Source organism: Acipenser ruthenus, chromosome 9 (genome assembly GCF_902713425.1).
Source record: "Acipenser ruthenus chromosome 9, fAciRut3.2 maternal haplotype, whole genome shotgun sequence".
Lineage (NCBI taxonomy): Eukaryota > Metazoa > Chordata > Actinopteri > Acipenseriformes > Acipenseridae > Acipenser > Acipenser ruthenus.
In genome coordinates, this window is record NC_081197.1 from 24,671,650 (window position 1) to 24,695,610 (window position 23,961).

A 23,961-nucleotide genomic window follows, 5' to 3' on the forward strand; every position below is an offset into this window, starting at 1 on the left:
CAGAGACAGAAAGTGCAGTGAAACCAAAATATTTTAATTAACAAAACACAAATAAAAAGGCACGATGGCCAACCAAAAAGACAAACACAAAAACAGGCTTTAAACACAAACTATACACAAAGAATCACTCACTCTCTCTCTCTCTCTCTCTCTCTCACACACGTCTTTTCACTGTTCCAAACACTCTCCCACTAACATACCCTATCCCTCCCTTTTATACAGGTGCCTGGGCTAATTGGGCAATTCGCACCTCATTAGCCCAGGCACATTCCACACATTCCTCACACAAATTCACTGAACCACACCCCAAACTCACTCATATCCACTCTAAACAATACAAAAAACCAAAACCACCACAAAATAGGCTGCACCCCATCACAATTGGCATCATAAGCCATGAGCAGCTGTTGTACAGTAATCTAGTTGTGTCCCACCTTCAGGTTCTTAACAACTTACTTTATTACTTTGCATTTCTGGTAGATATAAACTAAAAGCAAAAACAGCAGTTTGTCAGTCCTGTTAACAAAACACTAAGAATACTTGAAGTAAATAAAAGTTAATAGAACTGTGTTTGAGATGCCAGACTTCCTTACTGTGGAACATGAGATGTAAAATCAAGACGCAAGTTGAAATCCTAGCACTCACCGTGAATGATAAATATAGGGCTGTATGAAGCTTCCCCAAGCTATTGGATACTGACTTGCAACCAACATGGGGCCAGTTTGGCATTGCAAATTCCTGAAGCAGTTTAGATATACCTGGTATCAATATATGGCATTTACAAGCTCAGCTGTGAAAGACTTTAGAGTTTATTAACACTAGAAGCCCCGCGGCGGTCATTTTGGCGTTTTTTGGTTTTAAAATGTAATTTTCTCCAGTCATGTAACACATATGGGGCTGTGCGTTCATGTACCTTTCTGTCCGTATGTATTAAATATTCTCACAAAGCATGAAACACGGGAGTGCAGAAATGAAGGAGATATACTACATTATACCTAAAAGCCCCGGCCGGGAGCAGTCACATTGACGGCCACACAGAAAACAATTGTATTTTCATTATACAGAATGGTATTCTATTTTATTATTTTTATTTACCAGTCTGCAATGTGTTTAACTGTAATTCGATTAGTCTCTACTTTCTGCCTGAGTGAATGACTGACAGTCTATTGTTTTTCAGTCAGTCTTTTGAAAGGCTGACGCCTTCTTGCCAGCTGCGCTGCTTTGGTCAGTCAATTAGCATCGGGACTAGTGAAAATAAATACCAGAGACCGTGGAGTTTTATAATGCAACAAAATATGAAATTGATGTTTGGATCAGACGGCACGGAAGTATTCAGTGAAAGCTGGCTCCCGACAGTGACCTGTTCAGATGTTTTACAATGTATTGGGTACTTTAGAAAGAATGCACGGAGCAGAGTTTACCAAGGAGAGAATATATTTTACAGTTAGCACAGGAACTTCACAAGAAGCATTTGGAACAGAGAGAAACTGCCAAGCGTGTACCCACAGCTGAAGCTGGCAACCCTGCTGAGAGCCGCAAGAGACGGCAATGCCAGGTTGGCAAGTGCAATAAAAAAACTTTGAACAGCTGTGCCCTGTACAGAAAGGCAGCGTGGAGAAGCGCATTCTTACTCACGGTAAAGGAATATCATTTTGTCGAAACACAAGAAAAAAAACTTAACTTCTTGTGCTGTGCGCTTCTGTAAAATGTTTTCTTCTAAGTTTGTGTTGTTCAGTTGCTTTTGCATATCTGATAATAAACCGATTGCTGCTGAAAAGTTAAATGTATTGCTATCGTTTCAGTTTTATAAATATGTATGTTGTAAACTGATGTCTGTTCAGATGTTTATTTACTTACATTTTCTTGTTTTGTAAAATAAATGTTCATATGTGTGTGTGTATATATATTTCGGATTTTCAGATGTTTATGCAACGTACTAAAAAAAAAAAATAACTTGCATCCGACTGTCTCTCTGTTCGTTATGCTACTATTTACAGTGTTTTGAATACAGCCGTCAGAAAGTCTGCTGCGGGGCTTCTAGGTATGAGTATATCTCCGGTCCTTCTAGTGTTAACAGGCTGACAAGACTACTGTGCTTGTTTCTAGCCAACCTAAATGATGAATACATTTGGAGTTAGATTTAAAACTAGCACATGGTGCAAGTAAATATTTTTATTAGCCACAATATGTTTGCAGTTTTATTTGGCTTTAACTGTTTGCCCAGTTCAATTTCTGAATATTCCTTTAGTGTATCTTACTGTATTCATCAACTACAGCCTTGCAAATTCTTTTTGCGACCTGACAGAGGCTTGCAAGCAAAGACATTTTATAAAGCGAGACAGTAACAAACTCCTTCATTCAAGTACCAAATACATGTTACATTATAAACAGCAATACAGTGCCATCAACAGTTTTTATTGGTACTGCAAGCAATTCAGTATTCAGAAATAAAGAACAAATCAAAAAATCTCCAGTGCCTTAAACTTATGTCCTGACACCTTATCTCTAGGAGTCTGATTTTCAGGTGACATTTTTGGGGTGGAATCGGATGGATTTTTTAAAAATATATAAATCAAGAAAGAATATAAAATCAAGAAAGAATATTATATATATATATATATATATATATATATATATATATATATATATATATATATATATATATATATTGTAAAAGATGTCACCTTCTCGGGTTCGTTGCCCCTTTAAGAATTGACCCAGGCACAGAAATAGCGTTCAGCGCTTCCGCGCACTTTTAATAAACAAACAAAAACACAAAACAAACACCTAGCTCTTATACGAGCACTAACTAAACATACAGGAACGCCCTTCCTAACACGGGACGGATACCCCGTTTACCCGTAGCAACCAAAACACACGCTTTACACAGCTAAACACAGCACAGGACTTACATTGGGACTGCTAGGACACAGAGTACTCCATTCCATGTCCTTCTCCTCAGCAGCCCTGAGCAGATTGACTGCTCTCCTTTTAACTGCCCAATAACGCTCAGGTGCGGATAATCATTAATAAAACAATTAACAAGTGCATTCGCACATCTTTTCTCTCTCTCGCAGGGAGGTTTTAACCCCCTCCCTGCTGTCTCACTCCACCTGCTTCCTCACAATATATATATATATATATATATATATATATATATATATATATATATATATATATATATATATATATATATATGTATATACAGTGCCTTGCGAAAGTATTCGGCCCCCTTGAACTTTGCGACCTTTTGCCACATTTCAGGCTTCAAACATAAAGATATGAAACTGTAATTTTTTGTGATGAATCAACAAGTGGGACACAATCATGAAGTGGAACGAAATTTATTGGATATTTCAAACTTTTTTAACAAATAAAAAACTGAAAAATTGGGCGTGCAAAATTATTCAGCCCCTTTACTTTCAGTGCAGCAAACTCTCTCCAGAAGTTCAGTGAGGATCTCTGAATGATCCAATGTTGACCTAAATGACTAATGATGATAAATAGAATCCACCTGTGTGTAATCAAGTCTCCGTATAAATGCACCTGCACTGTGATAGTCTCAGAGGTCCGTTTAAAGCGCAGAGAGCATCATGAAGAACAAGGAACACACCAGGCAGGTCCGAGATACTGTTGTGGAGAAGTTTAAAGCCGGATTTGGATACAAAAAGATTTCCCAAGCTTTAAACATCCCAAGGAGCACTGTGCAAGCGATAATATTGAAATGGAAGGAGTATCAGACCACTGCAAATCTACCAAGACCTGGCCGTCCCTCTAAACTTTCAGCTCTACAAGGAGAAGACTGATCAGAGATGCAGCCAAGAGGCCCATGATCACTCTGGATGAACTGCAGAGATCTACAGCTGAGGTGGGAGACTCTGTCCATAGGAGACTCTGCACAAATCTGGCCTTTATGGAAGAGTGGCAAGAAGAAAGCCATTTCTTAAAGATATCCATAAAAAGTGTTGTTTACAGTTTGCCACAAGCCACCTGGGAGACACACCAAACATGTGGAAGAAGGTGCTCTGGTCAGATGAAACCAAAATCGAACTTTTTGGCAACAATGCAAAACGTTATGTTTGGCGTAAAAGCAACACAGCTCATCACCCTGAACACACCATCCCCACTGTCAAACATGGTGGTGGCAGCATCATGGTTTGGGCCTGCTTTTCTTCAGCAGGGACAGGGAAGATGGTTAAAATTGATGGGAAGATGGATGGAGCCAAATACAGGACCATTCTGGAAGAAAACCTGATGGAGTCTGCAAAAGACCTGAGACTGGGACGGAGATTTGTCTTCCAACAAGACAATGATCCAAAACATAAAGCAAAATCTACATGGAATGGTTCACAAATAAACATATCCAGGTGTTAGAATGGCCAAGTCAAAGTCCAGACCTGAATCCAATCGAGAATCTGTGGAAAGAACTGAAAACTGCTGTTCACAAATGCTCTCCATCCAACCTCACTGAGCTTGAGCTGTTTTGCAAGGAGGAATGGGCATATCTTTATGTTTGAAGCCTGAAATGTGGCAAAAGGTCGCAAAGTTCAAGGGGGCCGAATACTTTCGCAAGGCACTGTATATATATATATATATATATATATATATATATATATATATACACTACCGGTCAAAAGTTTTAGAACACCTCCATTTTTCCAGTTTTTATTGAAATTTACGCAGTTTAATGTCTCAATGTACCGCAACTTGTCTTCTGATTCTGTTGTGGCTTTGGGTCTGCCAGACTTCTTCCTGTCAGAGTTTCCTCCAGTTTCCAAGTGCCTTTTGATGGTGTAGGAAACTGTACTCACTGACACCTTGGCTTTCTTTGCAATTTCTCTAAAGGAAAGACCTACACTTTTAAGGGTTATAATGGTCTGTCTGTCTTCCTTTGTTAATTGCCTTTTTCTCGCCATTATGAGAGGAATATACTACTTCCTGCTGTACAATACTGTCCAAATAATGCTTAAGAGGGTGTAGTAACACAGTCTGTTCCAACACTGCTTTTATACAGACAGAGGGTTTGTAAGTAATCAACAAAAGTTGGGACACCTGTAGGACTTTCAAGGCTTAATTTGCTTCCATTGCTGCAGAACAGCTGTAAGTTGTTAACCCATTGCTTGTTCCCTGAAAAAGGCCTTTTTGTATAACTCTGAAATGTACATTATTTTTCAGTTTTTGGTAACCTAAACTTTTTTTTTTAACCTCTGGCAGTTTACCGCTTACCTTTGTACCATTTCAGGTTATTCACTGGACTTGAACTGCTTAAATTTCAATAAAAACTGGAAAAATGGGGGTGTTCTAAAACTTTTGACCGATAGTGTGTGTATATATATATATATATATATATATATATATATATATATATATATATATATATATATAATATCATTCTGCAACAAGTGAAAGACAGCTGGGTCCTTTTACGAGGCTGGTGAGTTGACTCTGTGGTGAAACCCGCTCTGACTGCATCAGGTGTCTGAGTTCCTGGTAAGTTACGCTTTTGTGAACTTGCAGAGTCTTCTGGGAATTGAATTGTAGTTCTGCGCGGTGATGTTGTAGCACTGTTATGGGCAGTCGCTGTAATGGCCGGCGCGGTAATGGCCCCCACGGTGATGTCGGCATGGTCTTGGACTCGCTGTTATGTCATGTAACCATGTTTAATGTTCCTTTCTGCTCTAGGACATAGATACTTTATGTCTTCCTTGCATCAAAAAGCTTGTTGTTGCAGTTATGAATTAACTGTGCATAATTAAACTGCCCTTTCAGCCTAATCCAGTCCAGATTCGACCTCGCCCTGGTCACCTAGTTCAGTATGTCTGCGGAAAGGGCCCCCTTTTCTTCAAGACACAGAGGTTTCATTAATTAGTCCAGTTACATTTCTAATACAGTTTAGGTATTAATATCATATTTAGGGAATATGCACCTGTGGCAAAGTGGGTTGCAGTGCGCAGGTGTAAAGGTGATGCAGTACAGAAAATATAAATGAAACACAGGCAATACACAACAATGTGTACTGCTCTGTATAATTAACACTGTGTAACAATTTATTTATTTTTTTTTTGTTCCTGGGTAGTAAGTGTTATTTCCTAATTGCTTATGCCTCAAAAGTATAGAAAATGGCTATTATTCCCCACAAACTTTGCTTTTGTGACCAGGTGTGGCAGTCTGGCTCGCAGTGGTGAAGTGGATGACATCACGGACCAGGAAGTAACTGACACCAAAACAGTGGATGGGCGGGTGAAGCTGAGTGCAGTAGCACTCAGCGTATTTATTAACAAACAAAATATTTAAACAAAACACAAAACACAAAACACAAAACAAAAGGGCACGAGGGCCAAACGAATCAACAAACAAACAATTAAGTGTTTTAGCAATTGTTTTTTTCAAATGTGACTCGCTCTCTCCGCTCCCCGTACTCTCCTCTGTACACCCAACATCAAGTGCAGAGAGCTGCAGGTTTATATACTCTGGCCAAGGGATTAACTAGTTGTTAATTATCTTATTATCCCTCGGCCAGAGTCTGCACGCATTTGGTAAGGATGCATGACTGTCAGCTAGTTAAATAATCAGTAGCTGATCAGCCATGCATCCTCACAGGGTTTTTAAATATAACAATAAAAGACGCGGCGCTTTTACCCGCGCCGCAAACAAAAATACAAATAATAATAAATAGGGGCGGGACACTCCGCCACACATGCCCCCCCTTGTGCGCAGCACACATGGCCTTTTCGGCCACCTCCCCCCTTAGTCCCCAAAGTCCCGGTTAGCAGTCCCGGCGCAGGAACAGGGGCAGCAACGGACCAAAGGTGGCGGCCACGGTGGGATGTCCTCCTCCCACCCAAACAGCCGTAGCGTTCCAAAGGCCCGCGCACCGGCCGGCTCCTCTGGCCCAAAAATTTTTGGGGGTGGTCTCCAGACCTGCCCCCCCTTCTTCATGGCCGGCCGCGAAAGTGCGGCTGGGGGAGCTGGTCTCCTGACCTCCCCCCCTTTCTTCATGGCCGGCAGCTCCCCTCCGTGGGGCTCCGACCACAGTGTAGTGACCCCAGGCGAAGCAGGATCCCTGGCGACCCCAGGCGAAGCAGGATCCCTGGCGACCCCAGGCGACGGCAGCAGACCCTCGGGAGGCGACGGCAGCGGCAGCGGACCCTCGGGGGGCGACGGCAGCGGCAGCGGACCCTCGGGAGGCGACGGCAGCGGACCCTCGGGAGGCGACGGCAGCAGCGGACCCTCGGGAGGTGAACTCGGGAGGGGAGCCCCTGGCCATGGAGGCGGCAGCGGGAGCTCCACTTCTCCCTCGCTCCCTGTAGCTGGTGGCTCTCCAGGCGATGTGGAGCAACAGGCAGCCCCAGGCGATGCGAGGCAGGCATCCCTGGGTGGTGCGAGGCAGGGCAGGAGCAGTCCTTCCCATGACGGTGGGTGTGGAACCAGCAGGTATTCACCCTCTGCTGGTGGAGGTGGGAGGGGAAAGCAGTCCTCCCACAGCGGCTGAGACGGAACCAGCAGGTATTCACCATCTGCTGGTGGAAGTGGGAGGGGCAAGCAGTCCTCCCACGGCGGTTGAGGCAGAACCAGCAGGCATTCACCCTCTGCTGGTGGAGGTGGGAGGGGCAAGCAGTCCTCCCACGGCGGTTGAGGCAGAACCAGCAGGCATTCACCCTCTGCTGGTGGAGCTGGGAGCGGTAAGCTGTCCTCCCACGGCGCTTGAGACGGAACCAGCAGGTATTCACCCTCTGCTGGCGGAGGTGGGAGTGGTAAGCTGTCCTCCCACGGCGCTTGAGACGGAACCAGCAGGCATTCACCCTCTGCTGGTGGAGGTGGCGGAGGCAGAGGCAGTTCCTGCTGCTCTGCTCCTGGCGGTGGAGGTGGCGGAGGCAGAGGCAGCTCCCGCTGCTCTGCTCCTGGCGGTAGAGGTGGCAGAGGCAGAGGCAACTCCTGCTGCTCTGCTTCTAGTGACGGAAGCGGTGGAGGTGGGAGCAGCGTGTAGTCTCCTGGCGATGGAGGTGGGAGCAGCGTGTAGTCTCCTGACGTTGCAGGGGACTGGTGCAGCTCTACCTCTCTTGCAGGGGACTGGTGCGGCTCTGCCTCTCTTGCAGGGGATTGTGGTGGAGGCAGTGGCGATGGGGCGGATGCTGGCCACTCAGAGGGAGGCTGTGGCGGTGCTGGCTCCCTCTGCTGTGGCGGCTGGGCTGGTGTGTGCCGTGCTCCCTTCAGCAGCATAAATAGAGGCTGCTGGGGAACACCAGCATCCTGCCCTTCTCCCCCCCAGAAAAATTCAGGGGGTTGAGTCTGTAACTCCTCCCCTTCTGGCTCTTGGGACTGCAGCTTGGGTCCAAGGGCTGTGGAAGCCCCGACTTCCCTCTCTTTGGGCCGTGGACGCACCGACTCCTCCCTTTTGGGCTGTGGACGCACCGACTCCTCCCTTTTGGGCTGTGGACGCACCGACTCCCCCCTCTTGGGCTTAGGAAGTTCGGGCTCCTCCCACTCAGGCGTAGGACGTTCGGGCTCCTCCCACTCAGGCGCAGGACGTTCGGGCTCCTCCCACTCAGGCGCAGGACGTGCAGGCTCCTCCCACTCAGGCGCAGGACGTGCGGGCTCCTCATCCCCTGGCTCCTGCTCTGGGCAGTCCTCGTCCTCATGCCCATAGGCAATGCACATGGTGCACCACCTTGGCTCCCTCTGCTTCCTCCTCACTTTTCCCCCTCTCTGCCTCCTTCTCCTCACCTTCCTCATTTGGGCTGGTTCCTCCCCTTTGAGGCAGATGAGGCAGGTTTCCTGATCCACCTGCGGCGATGGTATGGCCTTCAGGTGGATCCACTCCTCCGCAGTCTCCACCTCACCTCGATCAAAGGCCTGCACAAAGAGGGGGTCTTCATATGGGCACACCTCAGGGAGGTGCCCATACTCCAGGCAGGCGAGGCACCATGTAGCCCCTCCTTCCTTTAACTCCCTCTGATGTGCATGCCACCTCTCCATGTAGGCGTCCACTTTATCCATTTTTTTTTTTTTTTTTTTTTTCAAACACAAAAAAACACTACTTGAAAAAAACGAACACAAAAAAAAACTTCCTTTGCTGTTACTGGTCCGGCTGTTGGAGGCGTTGTTTGTCCCACGCAGGACACCATATGTGGCAGTCTGGCTCGCAGTGGTGAAGTGGATGACGTCACGGACCAGCGTATTTATTAACAAACAAAATATTTAAACAAAACACAAAACACAAAACACAAAACAAAAGGGCACGAGGGCCAAACGAATCAACAAACAAACAAGTAAGTGTCGTGCTGGAGAATCCAGCACGTTTTAGCAATTGTTTTTTTCAAATGTGACTCGCTCTCTCCGCTCCCCGTACTCTCCTCTGTACACCCAACATCAAGTGCAGAGAGCTGCAGGTTTATATACTCTGGCCGAGGGATTAACTAGTTGTTAATTATCTTATTATCCCTCGGCCAGAGTCTGCACGCATTTGGTAAGGATGCATGACTGTCAGCTAGTTAAATAATCAGTAGCTGATCAGCCATGCATCCTCACAGGGTTTTTAAATATAACAATAAAAGACGCAGCGCTTTTACCCGCGCCGCAAACAAAAATACAAATAATAATAAATAGGGGCGGGACACTCCGCCACACCAGGACAGTGATATTTTGAAATTTACCTATTTTCCAGAACATTCCAGATAGATTCAGTGCTGAGTAAACTTGGAGTAACTTCTAGAACTTTCTAGAGCTTTCCAGTAATACAAATAGTAGTATGAATACAGGGGCCTTAAGCCCACCAGTTCAGTTTAGTTCCAGCTGCCTAAGTGGATACATATCTGCATTTTTCTGAGATGGCATCAAGGTCATAGGAGACTTCAAAATGGTGGCATTCCTGATGGGTCTCCAAGGTGGTTTTACCAAGTTTCCCTGCTATCTTTGCCTTTGGGACAGCAGGGACACCAAGGCGCACTACCACAGGCGGGACTGGCCACAGCGGACAGAGTTCTCTGTGGGGAGGAACAACGTCAAATGGGAGCCACTTGTGGACCCCCGGAAGGTGCTGATGCCAGCACTGCACATCAAATTGGGCCTTATGAAACAATTTGTCAGAGCTCTAGATAAGGAGTCGGCAGCCTTCAAGTACCTTCAAGACTTCTTCCCTAAGCTGTCGGAGGCAAAGGTCAAAGCCGGTGTCTTCGTCGGACCACAGATAAAGAAGATCCTGGAGTGCAATGAATTCCCCAAGAAGCTCACTAGTAAGGAGAAAGCGGCTTGGAACAGCTTTGTCGCAGTGGTTTGGGGCTTCCTGGGCAATCACAAGGCCGAAAACTATGTGGAGCTGGTTGAGACTCTGGTGAAGAACTACGGCACAATAGGCTGTAGGATGTCCCTCAAAGTCCATATCCTTGATGCTCATCTTGATAAATTCAAGGAGAACATGGGAGCGTACTCGGAGGAGCAAGGCGAGCACTTCCACCAGGATATACTGGACTTTGAACGCCGCTACCAAGGACAGTATAACGAGAACATGATGGGAGACTACATTTGGGGGCTGATTCGTGAAAGTGATTTACAGTATAATCGTAGATCTCGAAAAACTACTCACTTCTAAATCTTTTGTAGTCATTTTTGTATTACTTTAGTATAAATACATGTTAATTTGGATTCATATGTTGTTTTTTTCTGACTTTATGTGAACGAAAAGACACAAATTTGCCCGTTTTCTCATTGGAAATAAGTAAATTTCAAAATATCACTGTCCTGGTCACAAAAGCAAAGTTTGTGGGGAATAATAGCCATTTTCTATACTTTTGAGGCATAAGCAATTAGGAAATAACACTTACTACCCAGGAACAAAAATTGTGTTACATAGTGTTAATGCACAGGGCAGTCCCAAATAAAGTACACGATAATCAAAAGACACACACACAATACACATACACGATCACCAGTCCTCAGTGAGTGCAGTAGTGCTCATAGTGAATATACAATTTTTTGTGCTCTGGTGCATTGATGTTCAGGGTACATGCTGGCCTCTGGCCGTCTAATAACAACAAGTAACAATTAGACAAACAAACAAAACACTGATGATACAATAATACATGTCCTTCCAGGTTCAATGCGTTAACCAAAACAAAAGAACAGATTACGTCGCTTTGTCCCCTTTTTGTACCGTCAATCATGACCCCTTGGTAAACGATTGCAGCCGCTCCTCCAATCCGCGGCTGCCACATCATCTCCCTTCCGGGTCGATAAGTTAGTGCACTGAAGTTCTGCCCCCTTTCTAGATGACTGACTTCCTTTTAACCCTGTGCTTGCTTCCCCTCACCTCCTGAGACAACACTGCCCCGAGACCTGTCTCTAACGCATCCGTCTGCAGGGTGAACCTCCTACTGAAATCAGGACTGCATAGCACTGGCTTGTTACACAGCCTTCGCTTCAAAGCGAGAAAGGCTCTCTGGCAAGGTTCCGTCCACTGAACCGTATTTGGGGCAGCCTTCCGGGTGAGGTCTATCAAGGGAGCAGTGAGCGTGGTGACACTCGGGATGAAATTCCTGTAATAGCCTGCTAGTCCCAAGAAAGAACGCACCTGGGTTTTGGTCGTAGGGATCGTAATAGCCTGCTAGTGCCAAGAAAGAACGCACCTGGGTTTTGGTCGTCGCTTTCACCTTAGCAATCAGCGGTCTGATCTGGCCACTCCCTACGCGATACCCCAAATTCTCCGACTCACTCTTCCCAATGGCACATTTCTTTGGGTTAGCAGTGAGCCTGGTCTCCCGCAAGGATTGCAGCACCGCCGCTACCTTACACAGATGACTCGGCCAGTCCTCACTGTGGATAACCACGTCATCTATGTAAGCAGCGACGTACTGCTGATGGGGCCGCCAAATGTGATCCATCATCTGTTGGAAAGTGGCTGGTGCTCCATGCAACCCAAAGGGCATGGTCCAAAATTGGTACAACCTGAAGGCTTTCGAACCCCTACGTTAAATCCAGTGTCGTCATAAAATGAGCGGTGCCTAGACGCTCCAGCAACTCATCTACCCGGGGCATGGGATAAGCGTCAAACTTCGATTTTTCATTAACTCGCCTGAAGTCAATGCAAAATCGAGTTGACCCATCCGGCTTATCCACTAAAACAATCAGACTGTTCCAGTCACTTTGGGACCCCTCTATTACACCCTGAGCATCTTGTCAATCTCCGCCTTTATTACCTGCCTTTTGTGCTCAGGTATGTGGTACAGCCTCTGGCGAACTGGCGCCCCCGGCTCAATCTCAATGTGATGGTGGGCTATTTGAGTCTGCCCCGGGACAGGAGAAAACACATCAGGAAACTCCACCACCAGCTCCCGAGCCTGACATTTCTGTGTTGGTGTCAGATTATTTGCAATCTGTACCGACCCCTTTTTCGCCAACACAGAAAGATCAGGTCCCAGGTCTGTGACGTCATCTGCTTGCGCCTCTAACAAACCTTCCTGTTGCAACCAGGGCTTCAAGAGGTTTATATGATAAATGCGCTTTTCTCTCCATCGCTGCGGCTGGCAGATCTCATAATCCACCGTCCCAACCCGGCGTGTAACCTCAAAAGGTCCTTGCCACATCGCCAGAAGTTTGGACTCAGAGCTGGGTAACAATAGAAGCACTTTATCCCCCAGGTGAAACGTGCGTAACCAGGCCCCCCTGTTATATTGGGTTTCCTGTCTGTGCTGAGCCTGCTGCAAATTGTCATGTGCCCATTTTCCCACAGTCTCAAGACGTTTGCGCAGGTCCAACACATACCGGACAGTATTGGTCGAATTGTCCTGCTGCTCCTCCCACATCTCTCTGACCAGATCGAGCACACCCCGGGGTCTCTGCCCATACAGCAGTTCGAAGGGTGAAAACCCTGTAGAAGCCTGAGGTACCTCTCTGATAGCAAAGAGAAGGGGAGGAATCAGCTAGTCCCAGTAGAGCACATCACTGTCAATAAATCTGCACAACATGTTTTTGAGGGGCTTATTAAAACGCTCCACAAGACCATCAGTCTGGAGGTGAAAGACAGAGGTCCTAATGGTCTTAATCCCCAAAAGTTTACATGTTTCGGGGACTAGCCGGGACATAAAGTTGGTGCCTTGGTCGGTCAGTATTTCCTTGGGGATCCCCACCCGGAAGAAAACCTTCACAAGCTCATTGGCAGCAGACTTAGGGGCTCGACGGTAGGGTGGCTGCCCGAGAGAGCTCCCACCGCCACACTCCATCCAAAGACCTGGCTACCCCTCCCCCCAGTCCCTTTGCCCTCCCTGGGGCCAGTAGAGGGTGTGATGCTGGAGTAGCGCTGTTTCCAAGCAGCTTAGCGGGCGTTGGTTCTGCTGCCTGGTACTGCTCTGCCAGTTGGATCGCCCGATCCAGGGTGGCGGGTGTCTGCCGTTGCACCCACAAGTGCGGTCCTGGAGCCAAGCACTGCAGGAACCGCTCGACTACGATTGCCTCCACCAGCCTGGCAGTGGTGGTGGCTCCCGGGTTCAACCATCCCCGGTCGTAATCCTGCAAGCAATGCACGATGGTCCTGGGGTGTTCCACCACAGAGAAGATCTCCTCGCGGAATTTGTGGCAGTAGCCCTCCTGAGTCGCACACCCACGCGGTTGAGGATGTCGGCTTTTATCGTGGGGTACTCCAGGGTCCTCGCCGCCGCCTGCGCCTCCCCCGTCAGCTGGGGCAGGAGGTAGCTAGCCCACTGTGACTGGGCCCATCCGGCAGAGATCACCATAGCCTCGAAGATCTCCAGATAGCCTTCAGGTCGATCTTCTGCCGTCATTTACGTCGGCCGTAGTAATCCTGGGTCTGGTCTCGCAGGTCGGCCACCTCCCCTGCACTACCTCCATTAGGGCTTGGCGCAGGAGGTCCATCATAACGGCGAATTGCTGCGGGTCTATTCTGCCTCCCTCTGCTATTGCGCTGCTTTGGTTGGGCAGTGCCAGTGAATCCCACTCTGACACCATGTGTGGAAGGGTGGTGGGCAATTCACTGACACACACGGGTGACAGAAGGTTTTATTTGAAACACCACACGGGTGCCCAGTTTTATTTTGGGAATTTAATTTTTTTTATTTGTATTATTTGTCGCCAGATGGCGCTGGTGCTGCAACTCCCCTTATACCAAATATGGTAAGCAGGGGTTGCACTTATCTGACAGCACACACAGGTGCTCTAAAATAATAATGAAAACCAAAGGCGAAATAAAAAGATAAAATAAGCCGGTCAGTACGGGCCTCCGACCTACGCTCAGCTATTTTCTATACACTGTGGTGGCCAGAGTTCCCTGTATAACTACACACGTCCCCTCGGGTACATAATTATTTATTTTACTTTTTAGTTTCTTTTAAGGCAGGCTGTCTCACTCAGCCATGTTTGCCTGCTCTTTGTTTACACTGGCGTCTTCCGCCAGCGTCACTGGGTATCCTCTCTCCGGCCACCTGAATGCACAACCAAGCGCAGTTCTTATGGGCCGAGCGATCCCCCAAGGCCCGCCTCTCAGCCACTCAGAGAGAGGGAAAGCCAACACACCCTCTTCCCCACCTCTCCGTGTCATCGCCATGACTGACAGGCGAATCTTACGTGGCTGCTGCCCTCTTCCTGCAGAACCACGTATACACCAGATAGTCAGCACAGACCTCCCCTGTTACAATATATATATATATATATATATATAGATATATATATATATATATATAGATATATATATATATATATATATATATATATATATATATATATATATATATATATATATATATATTCTCAAAAAGGCAGGAAATTCTTTGTAAAAAACATTGTTAATTCCTGTGACGGAGTGCACCCTGCCCCTGTGTGTATTTGTATTTTGTATTATTATTTAAAATGTATTGTCTAGTGCGTAAAAACACGTTGTTTTATTGTTAATTAGTTTTACAGCATGGATGGGGTTAAAATTCCCCATCCATGCTAAACTCATGCAGAATATGACCATCTCCAGAATTAATTAATTTATTACTAATCTGGAGATGGTCACATGTATAAAAGTCCTTAGCTTTGGCTGAACGGGGTCAGTGTGTTCAGAGGCAGAACGAGAGACGTGAGTCGCGAGAAAGAGAATAATATAAAAAACAATTGCTACCCATGCTGGTTTTACACCAGCACGATATTTGTTTGTTCTGTGTCTGCTTTGTTTGTTTTGGGCACTGTGCCTTTTCTTTTTGGTGAAAGTGTTTTGTTTTCTGTTTAAACCTTTTATTTTTTATTAAACATGTGCTCCAGTGCTTCATACCCCGTAGTACTGTCTGTGTCCATTCTCTTCCTGGTCACCCACAAGCCACCCGGGTCACAATGCCTCAGTCAGGGCTGATATTAAAGTGACAGCATTAGGGGAATGTGATGTTAGGGATGTCTTTCAAGTATGAAATGTAACCATTACCTAATGGGTAGTAACCTCTTTAAGACCCGAAACCTGAATAACATATAACAAAGTTGCTCACAGAGCCTGTGACGCAGTCATGTCCCGCCCCCGAGGACATAAATGAACTGCACTCACAGATCTCATCTCCATTTTTCCTTTCAAGAAGTGCCCTGACTGGAGAGCCTATTCAGATAAGTACTTGTTACTTTTTCTGTTATAACATTTTCACATTATTGTGTTTTACACAAATTACAACTAATTGCTGTACTAGTTTTATTAATTACACGTATTTGTGCAGTACAGCTTGTTGTTTGTTACATCCTGCTGCACCCTTGTGCCCTGCATGATGCCGGCGGCTTGAGTCGCCCCTTCCCAGGGATCAAGCAATGTAATTGTATTACTGTATTATTGTATGTGAGAAATAATTTATTTTCTCATAATTTTTTTCTGTTTTCACAGAGACTACACTGTATGAACAGTTCAATAACTGATAATTTAATGTTTATCTGGGTTGATTAGTTCTCTTACTAACAATATTTAATTGACATGTTACAAAGATCGAGGATTTACTATGAACACACATTCACGCGCAGACACAAGTAATGTTTAACCAGTAGTAGTATTTTATTAAGTACACAAAATAATAAACAGAAAAGAGAAAAGTCAGAAAGTAAATGTCTTAGTCTCTAAGCACAAAACACAGTTCAAAAACTCTCACGGCTTGACTAGCAGGCAATTGAAATATGACACCGCCTGTCTTCTCACACACCAGCAGCACTCAAGCAAGCAAGCAGGCTGTGACTTAGTAGCTTGCTCACACACACACGCCCACATCCAAGCACACTGCCTCAACTGAGATGATACAGACAATCTTAGAATATATCACATTAAGCTTATTAATGGTATACAGATTAAGTATATAGCAAGTTTACTTTTAAAGAAATTCTCCATACAACAATATGAGGTAGATTACTTATAGTTACTTCATCAAGTTTCACTAAAAGTTATTTCACACGCAAAGTGTGCAAACTAAATAATTAACAGTACAATTTTATATGAATGTGTTACAATTAATTAATTTAGTTCCATGAAAGGAAAATGCAACTGGAATTATACTCAACGGTTCCATGAAGCTTAGACTTTTGGTCTGCTGTTTTGGAGACTCAATCTAATGAAGTGTCCAGTACAAAAACTCTCTTCTCCACAACAAAGTCTTCAATTCTACACTGGATCAAACTCGGCAACAAAGCTTTCAATTCTCGATAGAATCACTGGGCCTCAGTCTCGTTGCTTGCTTGCAGCTTGCTTCCTCATCTTGGGTCTGTTTTCAGGCAGAGTCCTGTCTTGATTCTGTTTTTAGGTTGCAGCTTTGTTTAACAGAGTGACAGCACCTTGTTTAGCATTCGATGTGGAGCGCAAAATGTTTCGTTTGGCTTGGACATTTATAGTCCCATTCACTCTGCTAGATATCCACTTTCATGAGATCATTTGTGTATCTTGCCTTTTTTTAAACTCACAGTCCTTTGATGTTTTAATGTCCTTTTCCACTGGGATATCGCTAGTTTATGACTTCCTCGCGTCAAAACGATTGTTGTTGCACGTGTGAATTATCTGTACATAATTCAACTGTCCGCTCAGCCTAATCCAGTTCATGCGCAGGTTCTCTAATCAGTAGGTCACATAGTTCAGTATGTCTGCAAGCCAGAGGCCCCCTTCTCAAGACACACAGTTTCATTAATGAATCCAGTTACATTCCTAATACACGTTCATGTATTATTATCATATTCAGGGAATATGTCCCACAGCACGCAGGCTTGTCTGCATTGCATTGTGCAGCGGTGTAGTGAGAGCAGCAGCACTGCACAGGACTAAAAAGCTGCTTCGGGAATCCCTCCCACAGCGTCTTGATGCTGTTTTGGTGACAGCTTTCATATTAGAGGGCTCTTAGTAGCAAGCAGGCTTCCCTCAGTCTTGTGTGGGTACTGACTGAGTGGTGTTGCCAGTATCTTGCACAAGTGGGCATCCCTGTACATTGCTACCCAAGGTAACTACGAACCGAGTACAGACGTCACCTACCCGCTCCATTCCCAAACCAGTACCGTCCATACCGAACCAGGACCGAGGTTGCCGCACTGGTATGTACCGTCCAGGTTCCGATCTGCTACTGACCGGTGTTTATATCCCCAGTCTGGTACGAAGCAAGTTTTGTTAGGTCTTGAACAACCCCGTTGCTGTCTGTAGCAACTGAGGCAGTACCTGTACATTTTTACTGTACACTGCTTGCTATTTGCATAATGCCTGGGTTTTATCCCTGTGAGAAATGCAAAGTTTCTGCGAGTTTTGTGTGCATATCTCCACGCGTACGCTGCGGAAACGTCTCTCCCACAGCTATACATGTGTCCCTCACTCCTGCACAGCACTCTTCCCCATAACCCTCTGTCAGAGAGGAGGCTGTGTCCCCACCCCATGGCTCTGTGCCAAGGGAGAGACGCACATGAGAAAGCCCATATATGAAGCCACCTTCACGGTCTTTCTCATCTTCTGCTCTTTCTCCTCCTCTGAGGAAGAGTCACTGGTCCAAGCGATCTGCGGACTCGGAGCAAATGGAGAAACTCTGGGCAGCAGTTTCACACAAAGGAACTGTCCTCGCAGAGTTGCTGCATAAATGTTCAGCACTTGCCCCACTTATCCCTTTGAGGTTCCAGGGGGCTGAGTGCAGATTGGCAGCAGGATAACACACTCTACATCGTCGCCTCTGAGGAGGTGGTGAACAGGAGCTGCCGTTCCCGTCTGAGGACGTGGAGTCAGACAGCACGTCCCCTGTTCCTATCCAATTTTAAATAACTTTAGCATAACAGAGGCAGAAGTGTTAAAGGGACTAGGAGCTCTTAAAATAAACAAATCCCCTGGGCCAGATGAGATCCTCCCAATAGTACTCAAAGAAATGAAAGAAGTTATTTACAAACCGCTAACAAAGATCATGCAACAGTCTCTTGACACAGGGGTTGTACCAACAGACTGGAAAATAGCAAACGTAATACCGATCCACAAAAAGGGAGACAAAACCGAACCAGGTAACTACAGACCAGTAAGCCTGACTTCTATTATATGTAAACTTATGGAAACTATAATAAGATCCAAAATGGAAAATTACCTATATGGTAACAATATCCTGGGAGACAGCCAGCATGGTTTTAGGAAAGGGAGATCATGTCTAACTAACCTACTTGACTTTTTTGAGGATGCAACATTGAAAATGGATAACTGCAAAGCATACGACATGGTCTATTTAGATTTCCAGAAAGCTTTTGACAAAGTCCCGCATAAAAGATTAATTCTCAAACTGAACACAGTAGGGATTCAAGGAAATGCATGCACATGGATTAGGGAGTGGTTAACAGGTAGAAAACATAAAGTACTGATTAGAGGAGAAACTTCAAAATGGAGTGAGGTAACCAGTGGTGTACCACAGGGATCAGTATTAGGTCCTCTGCTATTCCTAATCTACATTAATGATTTAGACTCTGGTATAGTAAGCAAACTCGTTAAATTTGCAGACGACACAAAAATAGGAGGAGTGGCAAACACTGTTGAATTAACAAAGGTCATTCAAAATGATCTAGACAGCATTTAGAATTGGGCAGACACATGGCAAATGAAATTTAATAGAGAAAAGTGTAAAGTATTGCAAGCGGGCAATAAAAATGTGCATTATAAATATCATATGGGAGATAGTGAAATTGAAGAAGGGAACTATGAAAAAGACCTAGGAGTTTATGTTGACTCAGAAATGTCTTCATCTAGACAATGTGGGGAAGCTATAAAAAAGGCTAACAAGATGCTTGGATATATTGTGAGAAGTGTTGAATTTAAATCAAGGGAAGTAATGTTAAAACTCTACAATGCATTAGTAAGACCTCACCTAGAATATTGTGTTCAGTTCTGGTCACCTCGTTACAAAAAGGATATTGCTGCTCTAGAAAGAGTGCAAAGAAAAGCAACCAGAATTATCCCAGGTTTAAAAGGCATGTCGTATGCAGACAGGCTAAAAGAATTGAATCTATTCAGTCTTGAACAAAGAAGACTATGCGGCAATCTGATTCAAACATTCAAAATCCTAAAAGGTATAGACAATGTCGACCCAGGGGACTTCTTTGAACTGAAAAAAGAAACAAGGACCAGGGGTCACAAATGGAGATTAGATAAAGGGGCATTCAAAACAGAAAATAGGAGGTACTTTTTTACACAGAGAATTGTGAGGGTCTGGAACCAACTCCCCAGTAATGTTGTTGAAGCTGGCACCCTGGGATCCTTCAAGAAGCTGCTTGATGAGATTCTGGGATCAATAAGCTACTAACAACCAAACGAGCAAGATGGGCTGAATGGCCTCCTCTCGTTTGTAAACGTTCTTATGTTCTTAAGCTGTCCCTGTCAGCAGAGCTTCTGCCATTGATCAAGAGGGCCACTGCAGTCTAGCAGGTGCCCTGGTCTACAGAACTTGAGTCAAGGTAGTCAATCTTCAATGACAAGCCTGCCACCTCTCCCGTGTCCCCTCCAGTGCACTCGGATTTTCTCTTTGAGATCCAGTCATCCTGGGGTCACACGGATACAGCTCCTGCTGTTTCCCGGTCTATGGCCTAGTTTCCAGCAGTAGAGGCTTCTATTGCTGCATTGGTACAGTCGCCTAATTTTGCACTGCTGTCCAAGGATGCTATCTGGCCCAGTAAGCAGTGTCGGGTCTCGGAGGTGATAGGGACAAAGTGCCACTGTTGGATGCCCCTATTTTACCTGGGCATACCAAGTGACCACCCCAGAGTGCAAATCAGCAGCAAACTGGCACCCCAGGCCCCAGCAGTCTCAGAGACTGGCACAGCCGGCTGGGTGGTATTCCGAGCTGCGCCGCAGAGCCTATAATAAGTTCCGCCGCCCGGCATAGAGACAAAACCTCAGACCAAGCCACAAGGTGAGCAGTGGTCCTAGGGGTTTGCTGCCACAGGCCAAGGGCCCCTTTTCAGGGAGCCATCTGGAGTATTGGCATCAGTACACCATGGACATCTAGGTGCTTACTACCATTCAAACTGGCTACTCTCTGCAGTTCAAGCACGGTCCCCCTCCCTTTCGGGCTTGACTCCAACAGCAGTCACGGACCCGCAAGACGCCGCAGGAGGTAGCAGCTCTGCTGCAAAAGCAGGCTATTTGTATGGGTTCTATTCCAGGTACTTCCTGGTGCCTAAGCGGGATGGTGGCATCAGACAAATCCGCGACCTCAGACAGGTCAATCTGTATCTGAGCCAAAGGATGTTAAAAATGTTGATGATGCAACAACTGTTGCAGTCAATCGGGCAAAGGCGACTGGTTCACCACGGTGGACCTCAAGGACGTCTATTTCCACATCCCTATGAAACCAGCACACAGGAAGTATCTGTGGTTCGCCTTTCAGGTAACAGTGTACGATTTCCGGGTCTTGCCGTTTGGCCTCTCTAGCTGTCTGTGCTTTTTGTAAGTGCATGGAAGCTATCCTGGCCCCATTGAGACAGAGTACTTATTTGTGCCCAGTCCCCATCTCAGGCAGATGCCCACCGGCCACTAGTCTCAGTCGCGTGGCCCACAAGCTTTTGCTTTGGGCACACGAGAACCTCCTCTCACTGCGGGCAGTATATCTGCCCGGAGGTGATAAACAGCGACGGACCTCTTAGCGAGAGCCTGATTAATTTTTACAGAGGCCAGGACAAAGGTTACGCTCTGTACCAATCCTTTTGCAGAAGGAATTCCATGTCAACCAGTCTGTGGAACTGGAGGCTTCCATCCACCTCCTTCCAGTTTGACAGGGAGCTGCGGGCCCTGGTGTACTACGTTGACAGGGTGAAAAGTAGTAAAAAGGAGGCAGTCCTAACAATGTTTTGCCCTGACTAAGCAGAGGCTGTCCAAATGGATAGCAGACAGAGTCAGGACTACCTATGAGCTGGCCAACTTGCCCCCTCCAGATAGTTCACTGCCCATTCCTCCAGGGGCATGGCAACTTTATGGGCTTTATTGTTTGTTAGTGACTCTGATATTATTTCTAGTTACATATCTTTTTGTATATAATCTAATAAACTAATCTTTCATCCACCACCACAAAGTTTTTTTTTTTATTTATTATTATTATTATTATTATTATTATTATTATTATTATTATTATTATTATTATTATTAAGGGAATCAGAATATCTTGGGGGTGTATGGAGGCACCAAGTTAAAACAAATATCTAGAGAAGAGCTTATTCAGTCATGATGATCTTGGTCTGGACATACTTTAGCCCAAGCTATTGGGAGTAAGAGAATATTGGAGGTATATAAAGACATCTGTCAATATTTCTGTATGTCAAACTTTGTTACATTTGCGGACAAACACTGTAGGTCATATTGATCAACCATTGTATATTACTGATGACTTTTAATTTTTATCTATAAATAAATGTCACTGAATGTAATTTTTTAACAGTTCTGTGTTCTAACATTGGGTTTGCAGGTGCTGGGTGCAGTTTGACACATTTGCCAGAGATATACTGTTGGGAAGCCGTTACAGCATTAAGGTGCCATCTGTTGGAACTGTCTATGATTACTTCATTAATCCAGCAGAGGGAATCCTTGAAAAGTTGAACGAGTCCTTTCTGAAGGAAAGAATGAAACCACTTCCACCAGGCTACACAGCTGTTTCTGAGGTACCTTTAAAGCATAATTTTATTTGGTAATGAAGCTAAAACTCCTAAACACATGTAAGATACAAATTATTGAAAAAAATTGTAAACACCACACTACATTATGATTGGGGCAGTATCTTTTCACAGTCAAAAATGGCTCATTTCACTGCATTTCACTGTGGAAAAATAGGTATTTCAAGATATTTCACGGTTAAACATATTTATTAAAGCAGAAAAAATAATGTTATCACATTCAAAATCACATTTTATAATCAGGGATCCTAGTTCCTCTGGCACAAATTGAGTTCCCCTGACACATTATAGAAACTCAACAGTACTACTGAATAACAGTTAATACAGGAAGTTCAAATTCTATAGAAGTTACAAGCTCACCAGTGCCATCAATCAATACAATAAACAAACTTACCATTTTACTTCAAACATTACAAATACTTCTGTGTAGTAATAATAAAACCCCAAAAGTAGTATTCATATTAGTTCATCTGCGAGTTAGTCTTTGGCATCCGGATGGCTATTGTTAAAACAGAGCTGCAGCATTCCAGACAGACTGTCATCATTGAGACACTGGTGTTGAGCACAGAAAAGAATCCTGTTTGCTGAAACTTCTTCCACGTGGGCTGAATTTACTGTCAGCTGGAGGAAAACAACTGTGTGCTTGGTTAGGTTAGGCACGCAGTCTTCAACAGCCTTCCAGAAAGAAACTGGATCCTTTACATTGTTAGACGACTCTTTGGCCATCTGTACATATACTGGCCATTCTTTGTTGCATTCCTCAGATAGCTTTGACTGCAGCTTCACAGTCTCATAGTCCGTACAAATAGCGGCAATTTGTTTAGGATCCAGGACATGAACAGCATGGAGAAAATCAGTGGCAGGTTGCTTAGTGTTGAGGCTGTACAGTCTCAGTTTATCAGCTGCCTTTTGAGCAGCTGTAGAACCAGGCACGCAATCAGATGATGATGCAAGATGCGCCAACCGTGAAACTAAATCCAGCACAATGTTGTAACCTTTGTGTATTAGGTGTTTTTGGGACTGTAAAAGGTCCAGTACAGTCACACCAGGGGCTCACAGTTCTCTGCAATGTATTTCAGGTCAGTGTACAGTCTTCCTAACAGGCTGGTTCTCGCAGAACATTTGTATCCCCCTGCTCCACACATTCATGCTTCACAAAGCCAAGATAGAACTGGAAGTACATAACCACTTGAAATTAAAATATTAAAAAACGGTCTGTTCCAGTATTCGGTAGTTTCATTGGTAATCATGGCAATTAAGTTCTCCCACATCACTGAAAAGGCTTTTTATTTCCCTCTACAAAACGAAGCAGCAAGTAATGGGAATACAATTAGTCTGATTTGGGAATGGCACCGTCTCCCTTAACATGCTCGCTCAAAAAATCTCGAACTGCTGGTTGATCCTTTGTACAGAGAAATGTTGGCTTTTACGCACATTTGGACAAAATCTGAAATTAGAGTTTCACGCTGTTCTTTGGCAGTTGTAAAACACTGTAATGATCCAGACACAGTGGTCTGTTTCTTTACTGTTTTCAATGGCCATATTGTTTCGGCCTCTTGTTTCCGCTTCCTTTCATTCATTTTATGTTTAGTGCTTCCCATATGTTCTACAATGGTATGCCTATGAGTGTAATCTACAGCCTTGCTGCATGAAGCACAAAACTACACATTACCATAGACATGAAATTCGTCCTTACCAACTCAGTGACTCGATCTTTTTGCCTCTCCACAAGTGTAAAACTAAAAATGTACTTTCTTGTACTGGACAGAACGATCTTTAGCAGAAATATTTCCGATCTTTGATACAGCTGCTGTCTTTTTTGTTGAAGACATTTTAAAGAAATCGTGCAACTCTACA

At 44.9% G+C, this 23,961-nt stretch overlaps 1 protein-coding gene across 1 annotated transcript in view; it reads left to right on the forward strand.

The window, feature by feature from the left end:
• LOC117406232 (dynein heavy chain domain-containing protein 1) overlaps positions 1-23,961 on the forward strand; it is a 304,176-nt gene that overhangs the window by 154,202 nt on the left and 126,013 nt on the right. The window contains exon 23 of the mRNA XM_059029741.1: positions 21,900-22,092. Within this exon, the coding sequence (XP_058885724.1) occupies positions 21,900-22,092 (193 nt within the window). The remainder of the gene's footprint in view (positions 1-21,899; positions 22,093-23,961) is intronic.